Source organism: Saccostrea cucullata, unplaced genomic scaffold (assembly GCF_032062105.1).
Source record: "Saccostrea cucullata isolate Sc308-1 unplaced genomic scaffold, CSIRO_AGI_Scuc_v1 ctg14360, whole genome shotgun sequence".
Lineage (NCBI taxonomy): Eukaryota > Metazoa > Mollusca > Bivalvia > Ostreida > Ostreidae > Saccostrea > Saccostrea cuccullata.
In genome coordinates, this window is record NW_026919716.1 from 1 (window position 1) to 15,666 (window position 15,666).

General features: G+C 31.3%; 3 protein-coding genes across 3 annotated transcripts; 1 reads left to right on the top strand and 2 right to left on the bottom strand.

Annotated features, from left to right (window-relative positions):
- Positions 1–60: 60 nt before the first annotated feature.
- On the bottom strand, positions 61–2,542 carry LOC134236457 (cystatin-A-like). The gene is made up of 3 exons (XM_062718644.1): positions 2,385–2,542; positions 1,808–1,927; positions 61–180 (listed from the first exon to the last, which is right to left on the bottom strand). The coding sequence occupies exons 1-3, from the start codon at positions 2,517–2,519 to the stop codon at positions 61–63; spliced, it is 375 nt and encodes a 124-aa protein (XP_062574628.1). The 5' UTR covers positions 2,520–2,542.
- A 7,398-nt stretch (positions 2,543–9,940) lies between these two features.
- Positions 9,941–11,811, bottom strand: LOC134236468 (cystatin-A-like). The gene is made up of 3 exons (XM_062718654.1): positions 11,680–11,811; positions 10,271–10,387; positions 9,941–10,060 (listed from the first exon to the last, which is right to left on the bottom strand). The coding sequence occupies exons 1-3, from the start codon at positions 11,809–11,811 to the stop codon at positions 9,941–9,943; spliced, it is 369 nt and encodes a 122-aa protein (XP_062574638.1).
- A 2,532-nt stretch (positions 11,812–14,343) lies between these two features.
- On the top strand, positions 14,344–14,982 carry LOC134236476 (cystatin-A-like). The gene is made up of 3 exons (XM_062718663.1): positions 14,344–14,469; positions 14,616–14,729; positions 14,860–14,982. The coding sequence occupies exons 1-3, from the start codon at positions 14,344–14,346 to the stop codon at positions 14,980–14,982; spliced, it is 363 nt and encodes a 120-aa protein (XP_062574647.1).
- Positions 14,983–15,666: the final 684 nt, after the last annotated feature.

Below are 15,666 nucleotides of genomic sequence, written 5' to 3' on the forward strand. Positions count from 1 at the left end.
GGAATTCTATAGAAAATCATGGAAACATTGCATTTTGAAAATTTTGTACATGCAGTCATTCTAAAAATACTCCAAGGGGTCTCCCATGTTTTTTCCGACCTGTACTCCGTCAACAGAGGCGTCCCCAGATAGATCAACGTAAATCCGGACGTGAATAAATCGTAGAGGGCCGGTCTCAACCTGCAAGTAACGATATGTCACATGTTAATAATTATACAGTATAATTTGTCCAATCCGGCTACCGCCGGTTCCATAAAATTTGGCCGGTTTAGACAGAATCCGGAGTGCAGAAAAAATATGCAGGAAAATATTACTTTTGAAAATTAAGTTGTTTATTTACACGTACTTTATACACATATAAAATATGATTAAATGATGAAATCAATCAACATTTTGGCGTCTAGAAATTATTAAATAGTCTCACATGACTTACTGTATTTTCTTGTTTGTTCACGAAGTTTGAAAGTCGGGTGAAATGTTACCTAAATCAAAATCTACAGGCACGCATAATCTAGGCCTACTATATATCAAGCGGACAGGATTTCACTTGTCAGAAAGTTCATTCAATGTATAGACAGTAATGCACAATTATTTACGATGCGCTAATTATTGGATTAAACTTTTAATTTTTCTGTAAAAAAAAATTACGTCTTCCCCCACAGTGTTATGGCGCCATTTTGAAATGCGTTCGATTTTCGATCCCGATTATTATTTTGATTTGTAAATTGCGTACATATATATTTTTGTGTTTATGTTATAACGTGGTAAAAGGAGTTAAAACAAAGTTAATATTTTTTTTAAAATTGTAATTTAATCATATAATATTTTGTCAATCGGACTGTGTCACCGCCGCATTTCACTGATTTCGTCTCATGGCACTAATGCTAGTGTAAACACGGATTATCACATCCACCACGAAAGGTGTTAATTGCTTTGAAGTATATAACTCAGGTAATTATGTGTAGCCGGATTAGAGGGAATGATTACCGTTAATTATGAGCAGTTGGGACCAGTATGGCCGTTCGGAATACAGAATAGACAGTATCCGGACTACACAGAATTTTTTCTAATGAATTTGTTAAAGAAGTGCATGGGACTAAAATTTATAGACGGAATGGACAAAAATCCGGAGTACCCAGAGTCCGGAATAGACAAATTTTACTGTATTCATAAAATTGTAAAATGTGTCACAGTTACATTTTAGTACAACAAAGAAAATTACTTTTCAACAATGAATGTTTTTTGTATCTTTTCGTATGATGTTTAACTACACTTGGTTTGAGCTAAAATTGTCTTATTATTTTCTCATTTTTGTTTGTTTTCAAAACGTTAACTAGGCTATTATTAATGATTATCAAAAATTTGAATTTCTGTTGTCGATATACTAGACAGTTTAGAGCTCCTAATTAACCTTCGTTAAATGTAAACAGGACCCATGTCCTATTCTTGTTTACAAAGTTTAAATATACTAATATGTGTTCTTTCAAAGCAGATTTTTTTTTCATTTAGAAGTTAATTCTAAACAGGATAAGACAAAAACAAGGCACGAACCTTGTTTACATTATGAACAATCTTTAGTTCTGTTTTTTCTTTGTAAACCAACAAATGATGTTTAAATTTTTGCTGATCATTTGAATTCCCAGGAATTTTAAACACTAAAATTGTTTGTTTTTTTTTAAAATCAGTTGAAACCGTGTCTCTAAGATACATGTATATATAATAGAAAGCAAGTTTGAACAGGAATGAAGTATCTTATTTTAAAGAATAATTCGTATAAAAATATTCTATTGAGGTCAAAAACACATACTTTGACAAAGAAGTTTGTTCCAGCTACGATCTGTTCCCTGTATAAACGGGCAGTAAACTCAGGAAGAGGCTCTTCGCGATCGTATCCAATAGGAAGCTGGCTTATAATGTCATCCCGTAACTGAAAGTGAAGGTAAAAAGTAAATGCAGTCATTCAGAAAACTATTTTATTACTCGGTAAGGCTTTCATATCGGGTATAGGAATAGGCGAAGTTTGAAAATTACTGGTAAATTTGACGATGCATTATAGTAAAGCTTTTTCCCGTGATAAACCATGATTTTAAAAAAAATGAGTTTTGGTTTTAGTTATTAAAGTGGAATAAAAATTCTCCTCACGATTTTATTTTCACTTTGGGAATGCTTGTTAAAATTCGACAAAGAGGGACAGTGTTCATTTACGTGCATATTAGAATGAACCTTCAATTGAAGGTTGTTTGTCCTTCTAAGAAAGATAACTCTCATTCAAGGAGGCAAATTTGAGTTGTACAATTAAGGCTATTGATTTGGAAATCATTCTCCTTTGAAGAGTGATGGTAAACATTAATACATCGGTTGCTAGATGCACGTATAATAATTACCAAATCTATGAGATCTTGTACTTCATCGGTGGCGAATTTTGTTTCACTTAGCCCTCCAAGAATGGAGTCCTCATCTCCTTGAATGGACACAGAAACCGAAATCACGGCAAACAAAAGAACTAGGGTTGTATTCATGGTGAAATGCTACATGCATTGTGAAGCATTAACAGAGCATTTTGACTATTTATACCATCAAATGATGTAATTCATTAAATTCATAACATATATGTCTAATATTAAAGGTGTCGAATGATATAATTTAAGCTTTCCATCTGCTACACAATTGTGTTCCTGTCCTTCTGTCTGTGCAACTAATTGGTCACAATGACAATATAGTACACTACTGACCACATGTCAAATGGACAGCTGGACTTAACAATGCCACACATTGTATTGGTCATTATGAGATATCAAGGGTGACTGACGAAGTACAGACGTGTAGCTTATTTCATATAATTGAAATACAATTAACCGTAAGTCAATCTTATTAATCATATAGGTGAATGGTGTATCGGGTTACAGGTATATACATTTTAGCAATGTCCCAACCTAAGAAAGACTAAATTATACTTTAAAATGCATGATATATGTTTCCATTATGACATATACATGTAACTGAAGAAAAAAATAAAATAAACTTATACAATTATTTCTTATTTCTTGACAAATCGATCCCTTTCGTCATCACTGATAAATGATTATTGACCTATAAGGTTGTATCGTATACAGGTAGAAAGGAAGACGTGCTCTATCAATATAGACAGTTTCTGAGACGGTATAGTTATTAAATTTGTAAACCGTGGACACTTTACGAAGAAATTTTTATTTCGATTGGTCATGTAAAGTAATATCTCAAAGATTTCAAACTTTAACATATTGGATAGAGATATAGAATTCCAAATGAACGTGAACTCATATTATTGATAATTTGAGGATTCCATCAATTCATGTGATATTATCTACTTTATAACAATTCAATCCATTTAATCTCAAATCAATATCTTGTTAAATAATTATAGTAATATCTTCAAAACGTCTGAATAATTTTGTGAAGTTTTCGGTATGCATCAAATTTTTATTATAGAGCATAAATTAAATTTATGCAAACAATAATTAATTTAATGCACAAATTTAGTAAAAAGTAATTAATTCCAATCTATTCAATGTACATGTATGCCCCCCCCCCAAAAAAAATAAAAGATTATATAGGCTTCTATTACTTTCATGATAAGAGAGTAACCTTTTTAACTATGGGTATTCCCAACTGAATTGAACCTTAATAAATATTTATTTATTTATTTGAATTTTGAATCTCTTTATTGATGTACATATGTACACTTTGATCCCTGTTTGAAAACAGCCATTGTAGAAAGAATATAATTTTGTTAGAATTTCAAAAGTAAATAGAGTGTTACTTTTAAAATATGAAAAGACATCAGACGCTTTTTTAGTAACTTACTAAGAGTAATACACCCATAAATTTGATAATTTGATTTAAAAAAATCATTCATTTCAACATGAAACAAGCTTTTTACAGGTAGTCTTGATTGGTTTATAACTTGATAATCCCACTTAGTGAATTAGAAATCAAAAACAATACAGAGCATATATACGTATTTCATGATATTCAATTATTAACTATCGATAGATATGTGATGGTCAATTAACCATCAGTATATGACAACTGGGATGACGTCAGATTTTCCGTTACTAAATTCTGTGGCATACTTCCTGTATCCCCTGTATACCGGAAACGTACAAGTGCCACTTGGACACTTCATTTTTTTAAATTTTATTTCTACATTTTAATCTGTAAAATTTACATTTTAATCTGTAAATTTTACACAATAATCTGTAAATTTTACACTTTAATCTGTAAATTTTACACATTAATCCGTAAAATTTAGACATTTATCTTTAAATTTTACACTTTACAGTATAAATTTTACACTTTAAAGTATAAATTGTACACTTTAAGTGTAAATTTTACAGACTTAATTGTAAATTTTACAGATTAAAGTGTAGATTTTACAGATGAAAGTGTAAAATTTACACATAAAAGTGTAAAATTTACAGATAAATGTGTAATTTTACAGATAAATATATATTATTATAACAGTAACTTAATCCGAAGAGTCTTATTACGTCGAATTGACAGGCGCGGAACATCAGAACGAACTCGACGCTTCGCGTCTCGTTTGATTTGATGATCCGCGCCTGTCAACGAGACGTGATACGGCTCTTCGGATCACGTTTCTGTTATGATAAATTTATTATATACCCCTTAACTAGTTAGATAATAGCAAAATAAAACTTTAGAATTCAGTTGTATAATACACATGTACTTGTCCATGAAACAGAGTATAGCAACAATGGACTTTGAAAAATAACGTCATGTTTTGCGTACTACGTCATCAGTTTCAGAGAGTGGTATATGGATTCGGAAAACCACAGTGTAGTGATCCGGAAAGTCGGATCACGACGTCACGTGATTGCGTTAAATCTACAGTAAAATTGAGTGATACACATTAGGTATATAATAAAAGTGTAAAATTTACAGATTCAAGTGTCAATTTTCGAGATTAAAGTGTAAAATTTACAGTTTAATGTGTAAATTTTACAGATTAAAGTGTAAATTTACAGATTAAAGTATAAAATATATAGATTAAAGTGTACTTTTTACAGATTAAAGTGTAGAAATTTAAAAAAATAGAGTGTCCAAGTGGCACAAATACGCTTCCGTAGGGGTGACTTATGTGTCCAAATTTAACTAAGTCGACACTCAAGGGCATGTTCAGAATTCAGTCAAGTTTTAAACTGAGTAAGGAAGTTGACAAATTAAGAGGATGATAGAATCAGATTATTGCAGCCCGGAGGACCGGGCTGCTCTATACATATAAGTTTAAGTGTTGGTGTATGGTGATTGGGGTGGGAGAATTTATTCAGAATTAGAGGTTTTTTAAACATTGAAAAGATTGTTAATCAGAATGTTCTTTACCTTTCTAAATTACGAGATACATATAATATTTACTTCCATAAAGTGAATAGGTAAAAATAAATATGTTTTACATGTTTAATATATAAAGTTGCTTATCATATACTATCGAAAAAACGACAGATCCCTGTTTTTAGAATATCGAATTTTACTTCTCGCATAAAAACGCACTCTGTATAGTTCATGTTTTATATTCTAAAATTGAAAATTAATGCATTTTTGAATATAGGTGATACATGTGTCTAACTTCAATTTATATTTTATGCAGCCAACATTTACATGAGGAATTGATCAAGTTTAAATTGGTATCGTTTTTGTTTGATTTTTATCCGACTGTAAGTTCTCAAAATATTCGCGACTATCGTTGCCATCAATTAGACGCATGCCTTTTCACGTATACCAAGGCGGTGTGATGATCAAGACTCATTTCCATTGCTTACTTTATATATTTCCCGGGCGACAATTGATGGTTACATCAATGTTTACTTGTATGGTCTTTATATGACACTGTTTACTGTTTGCAAATGAAATCTATGTTTGACTCGTAATAGAATTATGTGATAATATGGTGTGGTCTTTATATGACATTGCTTGCAAATTCAAGCCATTGTTGATTCGCAATTTGCATGACATATATATTTCGCAAAAATCGTTGGGTCATTGTTTTAATACGAATTAGTACTTAATTTGACTGTGTTTAAATCTCTCTCTCTCTCTCTCTCTCTCTCTCTCTCTCTCTCTCTCTCTCTCTCTCTCATTGTTCAATACATTGACCTCACTCTGCGCTGATTTACCAGATGAAAAGGGATGTTCTTACTCCCCTAGGTACTTGATCCTCATCTCTGTTGTTTAAAGGGTTCAGTGTTTTGTCTGTTCATAGAAATAAAATTCCTTATCCACAAGATCTAGTGATGTGTAAAAAGAGCTAACTTCTATTACAATGTGATCTGTTAATGTCCAATTTAATACAATCTTTTTAACGCTTTTCCTTCTTGAAAGGGGGTACAGGTTTTTTGAAAGAAAAAAAAAGTCATAGCCATATAATCGCAAATAAATATAGCTCCTCGGGGAATGAAGCAATCTGACCTTGACTGGGGGGTACCTACACCTGTCCCAAACGCTACGTAGTATTGATTTTGATTTTATTTCTATGCTTGTCAACTTTACATGGAAATAAAATTGTCTTCTATCATCTTCGAAAAGCACATTCTGTCATACAGCGGTATAAAAGTACATATTCTGAAAATTAGCGACCCCTCAGTACCGTAAATTAAACAAATGGCCGTCCCTTATACAATCAATTGCTAAGAGTTCAGTTTTATGGATGTTGACTTATATTCTGTTATGATATATTTTACATGTACGTATATCAAAAATCGCAGACTGTTAAAAATGAAAATATAGATACTTTTTTTTATCATACTTGATAAAAAGACATTAGGTTTAGTTATGCTACGTAATATTAATAGTACAGAACGGTTTTCAGGTCTCAGAAATATGGTGTCTTGGGGGGGGGGGGGAGGGGGTGTCTTCTCTGATGTGACCTTGTTACACAGTTTCCCAAGAAAACTCCTAAAAGTTCTAGATCCACACCACAATGACAGTTAAAATTGACTTTATGTGCAGTTGCACGATCAAAGTTGTGTGCTATTAATGTATATTATACTTTAATGTTAATTAGTTGAATTTGATTGGTCGAGAAAAATTTGCTAAAAAACACTTTTACCCACTTAATAATGAAGCCACGCCCTCCAGCGTAGCAACAGTGAACATTGCTTGACGACGGGTGGTATTCCAAAAAAATAGCGACTGTGCAGAATTGATGCGCGCACGGTTCACTGTTTTATGTATTTGTATTTGCTGTTATATGTATTTGTATTTGCGCCTCGGTTGACAATGGTTTTCTTGGGGTGAAAATTTTCAATGTTACACTCAACTACATGCAATATTTATATAAAAGCTGCGAGAATGTTTTGTAGCATGTTGGAAACTATCTCACATTTAAATGTTCTTTTCGCAGTTTCTCTTTTCCGCGATTCGACACAACTTTTCCACTAAAGAAAATCCTGCGTTTCCATAACATGTATGACTGCTTTTCCGCGATTATATTTTTTGCTTTTCCGCGACTTACGGTATTTTACCATGTACCTCTTAATTCCGTGAGCTAAGTAAAACCTGTTTCTCCCTGATCACCACTGTCTTCAGCCATTTTCATTTTTGAGATGTTTATTATTTTGTTTCTAGTGCAGCAATCTCTTTTACATCGGTTTCTATTGATCAGTAAGACACACCAACAATCGAGACAGAACTCATGCTAATCTTCGGGCCGAAGCTTCCCTGACCGGGGGAAGTGTAGCGGACAGTACATAGGGAACTTATACTGCCTCGCTAGTGAGTTAGCTTTTCAGCAACGGCGAGCCTGTTTAACCCTTGAGTGGTTGATCGCTTCACGTTACAATAATACATGAGCAATGTACATATATTATAGAAGCATAATAGTTCAGACCCGACTACCACAAATACTAAATGCAGATTATGTGTGATTGTCAAAAGGACAGGGGGTGACAAACATGTAGCTGTCTTTGTTGCGAATATTATCTCTTTCAGACACTTAAGATAAATATATTTGTCGGTTCTTTATTATAAAAAAGTCAGGTAACCTTATTCATTTGCATATCAATAATGATTATTTACTACTATTAAAAAGCACTACACTGTAGTATAAATAAACCGAAACAATGTAATGCATTGATAATGTCTTAGCTTAATCAAAAATAAATCTTTAATACGAAAAAAATTGAAGGAAAATGCTCGCATAAAAACTGTTATTATTATGTTGTAGTCAAGATTTGATACGCAGTAAAAACACATCTTGCGCTTTCAATGGGAATTGTGTATGTACATGTTATTATGTATTTATTTACTCGTACATGTAAATACCTAATAAGTAAATAAAAGGTAAGCATGATTGTATGGTGTATTGGTTATTCAAAATTTAATTTAGTATTTTAATTAGTATCAAGAATTTTAGGGAGATGGAGAGGAGAAAACTTTTCACAATAAATAGGCTTTCTTGATGAAATAGTTTCTCGGAAAATTATCACCTTAATTAAATGACCCACGGTTATTGTAAATTTCAATTCATATAAAGAAAAAAACCTGAAAGGTTTAGAATAGATTAAATAAAAAAAATAAAGTACATTAGAGTTAAATATGAATTTATTTAACAGAATATTAATTTTAGGTTAAGAAAATGTACAATTCTTTACGCTGCAACGAAATTATTAAAACGTAATTTCATAACGCCATGTTAACGTCATGACGTCGTCAGTGTTATTTTAAAAGAAAACATTGCATTTTTAGTGAGTTGTGTAGGGAAAACGGTTTGAGATATTTTTAAAAAATAAATAGATTTAGAACAGGGGTATCCAAGACACACTATATAAATATTATCACCGGATTTTGGGACTAGGCGGATTTTGGTGCCTAACGTACCTTCTTTTTTGATTATATGTAATAATATCTAATTTCTATTCATTGAGTTTTTTTTTCTAATTCTATGACTAGTTTTAATATACTGATATTTTACTTAACTCTCATTTTAAAATGTATTCAACATTATAAAATAAAACATTGTTCAATAGTACTTTAAAATCATTTTTTTTCGTAGGGATTTTCAATGTTTTTAAAGCATGAGAAGAACCAATGAATATATGACCAACACAATATTAAACTTCATATGCATTACTATTCAACATTCTCTAACCACGAAATCAAATCTTCACAAACTAATATTTTTTCATCAGACCTTAAAATTTGACTCCACGAAAATATATGATTTGAAAGTATATTCAGTTACATGAGAAGGCATTTTCCTCGCAATGGAATTTTTAATTTTCAATTATTATTTTATGACATTCCTTTTAACATTAATACTGCAATAGCATATATTTGTAGGAATCAGGTTGCTCATTTTGCCAGTTTCATTTAAATTCTTTTGAAACATATTTCTACAAACGAAAGTTGAACAAATTGACTGGGACAGTCTCGCTTTATTTTGATTTTTAGCGTTTCATTCGAGAGACGATCAATTTTTTTATGCAGTCTAGATTACTTAAGAATAAGAATATATATATAACACAAATTTTGCATCTAATGATTAAGGAAAATAGAACAATGACACCTGCATTCTTTTGCATTTAAATCCTTGTATAGCATTTATTTGAAGCTCAATTTAATTTATAATTTTTATATAAAAGAAAAAGATAGAGACGGACCTTATTCTTTGTTTTATTATATGGTACCGAAGATCAAAAAAATATCAATAACATTTTCGTAAATTAATCATACTTTTTTAGAGACATACTTACTTTAAATTTATTTCTAATCTTTGTTAAAAATGGGAGATTCTCACAAATAAAAAGCAATATTAATAATTGCCTAAAATTACAAATTGTTTAACCAAAAACATTACATCAACAAAAAAATCAAGTGACCTTGAAATTTTAAAATTTATCATTGTCAATGGTTGTTTGTGAAAATGCTAGTATGTAAAATTGCTTTAAAAATATTCCAGTGGGTCTCTGAGGAGCTTGTTGATCTGGACACCGGAAACGGAAGCGACACCATTAAGGTCTTTATAAATTCTGACGTGGATAAACCTCAACGGACCTGTTTGAATCTGAAATGGATAAGAAAATGAATAAAATAAAATATAAGAAAACAATTACTCGCTTAGCAATAAAATGTTATTATCTTGCAAGTATTATTAAACTGAAATGAAGACCTTGACGAAAACTACTTCTTGTATAAAAGAAATCTGCATAACAAATTAAAATGTTAATAAGGTTGACATATTTTTTACTAGCAACATTTTTTTTTCAAATTGTACCTTGATAAAATAGTTAGTGCCAGCAACGACTTGTGTCCTGTAAAAGCGAGCTTTAAGGCGAAGTGGCATTTCTCTGTCGTATCCAATAGGAAGATTGCTGATTATATCATCTTGCACCTATAAAATATACATTTTATAAAATATATCTTTTTTTAGATGGTCACTTTTTGAAGAAAAAGTCAATTCATATAGCATTGTTGCAACCACTATTGAAATAACGACCACTATTGAAATAATTATATCAATAGTGGTTGAGAGTGCATTTCAATAACAAACATAGGTAGTAACCACTACTGCAATGCGACCACTATTGAAATAATTATTTCATTAGTGGTCGAAAGTGCATTTCAATAACAAACATAGGTAATAACCACTATTGAAATACGACCACTATTGAAATAATTATTTCAATAGTGATTGAGAGTGTATTTCAATAACAAGCATAGATGTGTATTTCAATAACAAGCATAGATAGTAACCACTATTGAAATACGACTACTATTGAAATAATTATCTCAATAGTGGGTGAGATTCATTTTAATAACAAACGTAGGTTGCAACCACTATTGAAATAATGTTCACTTTTTAAATAAGGATTTCAATATGGATAAAATTATTGATTTCAATAGTGCTTTGAACAATGACTCCAATATAATGAAATAATTATTTCAAACGTTGCTGACGTGGTGAAACTTTTCTTTCTTTACTGGTAATATTTCAATAGTGATTGAAACCTATGGTTACCATATTGAAATGCACTCTCACCAGCTATTAAATAATTATTTCAGCAGTGCTCGTATTTCAATAGTGGTTGAAACGTATGGTTTTTATATAGAAATGTATTCTCACCCACTATTAAATAATTATTTCAGTAGCGCTCGTATTTCAATAGTGGTTGAAACCTTATGTTATTATATAGAAATGCATCCTCATCCACTTTTGAAATGATTATTTCAATAGTGGTCGTATTTCAATTGTGGTTACTAGCTATGTTTGTTATTGAAATGCATCCTCATCCACTATTGATATAATTATTTCAATAGTGGTCGTATTTCAAGTGTGGTTACTAAGTATGTATGCTATTGAAATGCATTCTTAACCACTATTGATATAATTATTTCAATAGTGCTCGTATTTCAATCGTGGCTACTAATTATGTTTGCAATTGAAATGCACTCTCAACCACTATTGATATAATTATTTCAATAGTGGTCGTTATTTCAATAGTGGTTGCAACATAGCACGATTCCCTTTTCTTTCGTGAAAACGTCTTTTAAAACTATTTAAAGAAATGAATAATATAGACAATGCGGTATCAGTAAAGATTTTCTAAAAAATTCATCCTCTGAAGAAAAAAAAAATCTTAAAATGTTAAAAGTCTCCATTATACATTTTCTTGCCATACTTACGGAGTCAACAAGCTGCTGGATTTCTGGAGTGGCGAGTTTGGCTTTTCCAAGACCCCCGACAACAGGTTTATCATTAGCCTTCACAAAAGACACGGCCGCTAAACCTAGGATAACTGCAACAAAGGCCTGCATTGTGATTAAGAAGATGGGTATCTGCACTACTGTACAAATATTGGAAAGATGGTTGTTTTTATATACTGTACATAAGTGAGAGAGTGGGAAGGTCATTTGCTCCAGCTGCTCATATCAATTATGATAACACTTACTATGTTCCTAAAATTAATTAAACTTAGATCCGTATATTTCTAGAAATATTTATTAATTATTCGGCCTCTGGCCTTCGATAAACATGTCGTTAAAATAAGGGTCAGGGACACAATGTTTTTTGTACTTTAAAGTCTCCTTAATTAAGAAATAAGTGTCTGCATGCACTTCCTTTTTGGAATAAATTGAATTTTTAAAAATATTTTTCTGAAGTTAACCTTTACAATGAATATCTTATTCTCTTCAAACTTTTAAATTACTGTTAACAATGATTTGTACACGGTGCTATAAAAATATTATTGAAATCATTATAATCATAATTTATCTAAAAGTATGCTTATAATGTTATGCTTATAAATTTAACAAAAAATATCAATCCCTTAGTCAATCCATTTACAGCTAACCCATTGTAAGATATTTATAAATAGATATGAAAGTTTATAATAAACTGAGCTGTTGAGAATTAAAACAAATTTACAGAAATATCAAGTAAACTAACCATCAAACCACATACACTACATTGTAATCATCTCCTTGCAAGTATAAAGTATTATTACTAATGGAAAAAATACAATGTAATTTAGAGGGGTAAAAATTTTGTTATTTCTTGCTCTTGTCAACTTTGATAAATTTTCTTTTAAACTGAATTCTCTTTAATTTATTCATGTGTTCATCTTGAAATTAATTTTATTTTTTCTCTGACATGCATTCATATACAGACGTCTGATTAAGAATCCAAAGGTCAGGTAAGACCAACTCTTTTTAAGCACAGAGACAGGTAAAGCAGAGAGGAATATAGGGAGAATATTCATTTTCTTTATGCCAGTACACGATTGTACAATTCAGTTATATATTCCATATCCACTACTTTTTACCACCATGAACCTGCAGCCTTCAATTGCGTTCATAGGGCTATTGACGCAACTGCTTCTGTTGTGAATGCAGTTCCTATTTCACACTCGGACAGTACAAGCTCTACTTTACTAGTTGTGCATATTCAGAAGTATATATATGAAATATTTTGAAAAAGGAATAAATATAAGTTTTTAAAAATATTATTTGGAAAAAAGAAATTCAGAATAATTTAAAGTTAATGATTTATATCTTTAAAAATTTAATTTCAGTCAATGTTTTGAATTGTGTAATAAAACTTTTTAAAAATTGAAGAAAACTGCCATATTTTTATTTTTTCTTATATTTTTGTATATTTGTACAAAGAACGATAACTCTTCACACTCGAGTGTTTTAACATTCAGAAAAAGCTAAATTTCTTTAATAGTATATCTATTTCAAGGACGATTTCAGCTTTTAAACATAAATAAAAGAACTTAAAAAATCAAAGAAAGCATCTGGATTTTATAATCATTATTAAGGCATTCTCTTTTTTCAGCATAGTGTTTTATTGATTTTTGTCAGAGGGTTTTAATAACGTTTATTGATGACGTCACAACTGCATCAAAACAAAAATTAAAAGAAAGTGATGACGGCGCTGCTTGTATCCAGATAACTGTATTTGAGAGGCAAATACTGAATGATTTTTTTGTGATTTATTAGTGAAAAGGTGCAACATTGATCAGGTCTACTGATTTTATAGACGTGTGTTTTTCTTAACTGCAGACAAAAAGCTGCGTCTTTATGTAAGCCAGGATTTCCTCTGATATTCTTGACAACACTGAAGAATGCAAATATAAGTAATAAACAAAGATTATTCAGTGAACATGGCATTATGAATAGCAATAGCTCTGCTGAAATATTTTCCATGATGCGCGCTAGTGCATCATGGAATATGCCAGCAAAGCAATTGCTATTCATAGCGCCATGTTCACTGAATAACGTTGTTTATTTCTTAAATATTCAATGTTCTGTCTTCTTATTTTGATATCAGTGTCATTAACATTATTGTCTATTGTCACTAATCTCAAGTATTCTTATCTACTGTAAATTCCTAGACATAAGCGTGAAATTAATAATCGCGTAATTTTACGAGAAGCACCACTCGCGAATTAAAACTACTCGCTTTCATTTTTATGATGCTGAAAACAATGTAAAATCACTTTATCAACCCTACATTCACGATTTATCATTTTAGCGATATGACATTGAAAATGCCTTTCACAATAATAAGTACTCGCGAAAATAAAGGAATCTACAGTATCATATCTATGGAAACTTGTTTCCTTTATTCCATAGTAAAATTCACATAAAAGTTTTCATCATCCTTCACTAATTTTACTAATACTGTCTAGTAATTAATACAATAATTAGCACAACATATTGCGATTGCATCATCGCGGTTATGACAGGCGTGCTTACTAGTAACATATTGTACGATGTGCCGCATGCTATAAAAGTGACTGGGAACACAAGGAATTTCAAACTACGGAAAACAGAATAATCACAATGAAGGGACTTTCAGGACTTGGTCTTGGTCTTCTCTTGGCCATCATCACCGAGACATACTGCACCCCAGGGGGTCTCGGTCCCCAGGAGTTTGCAGGACCCGGTGAACAGGCCCTGGTTGAGGAGGTATGTTAATTAATTCAATCTTCATTTTATTTTTGAATTCGTATTGTTTTGCATTTCATTTTTCCCCCTAGATTAAATGAATTTATCCAAAAGTTGTGTATTTGAATTATATTGTTATGAGAATAATGTAAGACTACACCTTATAGAACAGAGACGCCATTATCCGTAAGTTACCGTCTTTCGTGGAGGGACCTTTTGGGCCCCTGAAGGCTCTGGTGTTTAAAAAGCAGGTCGTGAAGGGCACAAACTATTTTATCAAGGTGAGTCCATACAAACCATTGTTTTTCAAAAAGAAATTCACAAAACTTTGACAAAATTTATAAGCATTTATTGTCGGTGCGATTTCTTTTAAAGAGTTCTCAGAATTTCATTGGATCTTTTTATCTTCAGGTAAAAATGCAAGGTGTTCAGCCCCGTTACTTACATGTGAAGATTTACACTGGTTTAAACAATCGAAGCAAAGTGGAAGATGTCATATTCGTAGCTCAATACGATCCAATCGAGTACTTCTAAAGACCAGGAGTTGTCGAAAATATACAGAATTCAAGTCATAAATAAATTGATATGAAAGTGTTTTTTTCTACCTAGCTCATATAATTTATTACACTATAAATTATTACATATTATTATAAACACTAAATTGTCGATGAATTTGATCATGACAAGGAGCACATGGCGGATGAGATCGTCGGCAGGGGATGCTCACTCCACCATGACACCTGATCTCACCTCTGATGATTTGGAGGTCCGTGTTTGCTTTGCTCCCTTTTTGTATCGTTTTATGGGCTTTTGATATTGAATATTGTTTGTTATCTCCAGTAGAATTTGTCTAAATTCTTATTCGTGAAAAGAAGACAACACTTCTTGTAGCCTTTAACTAAACATATCGACGACGCATTATCAATTAACAATGGTCATTTTCATTTTTATGTCGATACGATATATCCTGGTGAGGCTTGAGATAAAAGATACCACAGAGTTTGAATCATGTGTTTCATACTTGGATAAATTACTTGAATTAAATTAAATTCCCCACGATAAATTAAAGACCAGGCTCTTTGATATTATATACAGCTGTTTTTTCAATAAAAATGGAACTCGTAAATTTACTTACCTGGTCATTGGTCATTTGGAAAATTAATTTGTTAAAACAAATTCTGATTGCACACACAAGTACTCTGAAGTTGACATTAAAAA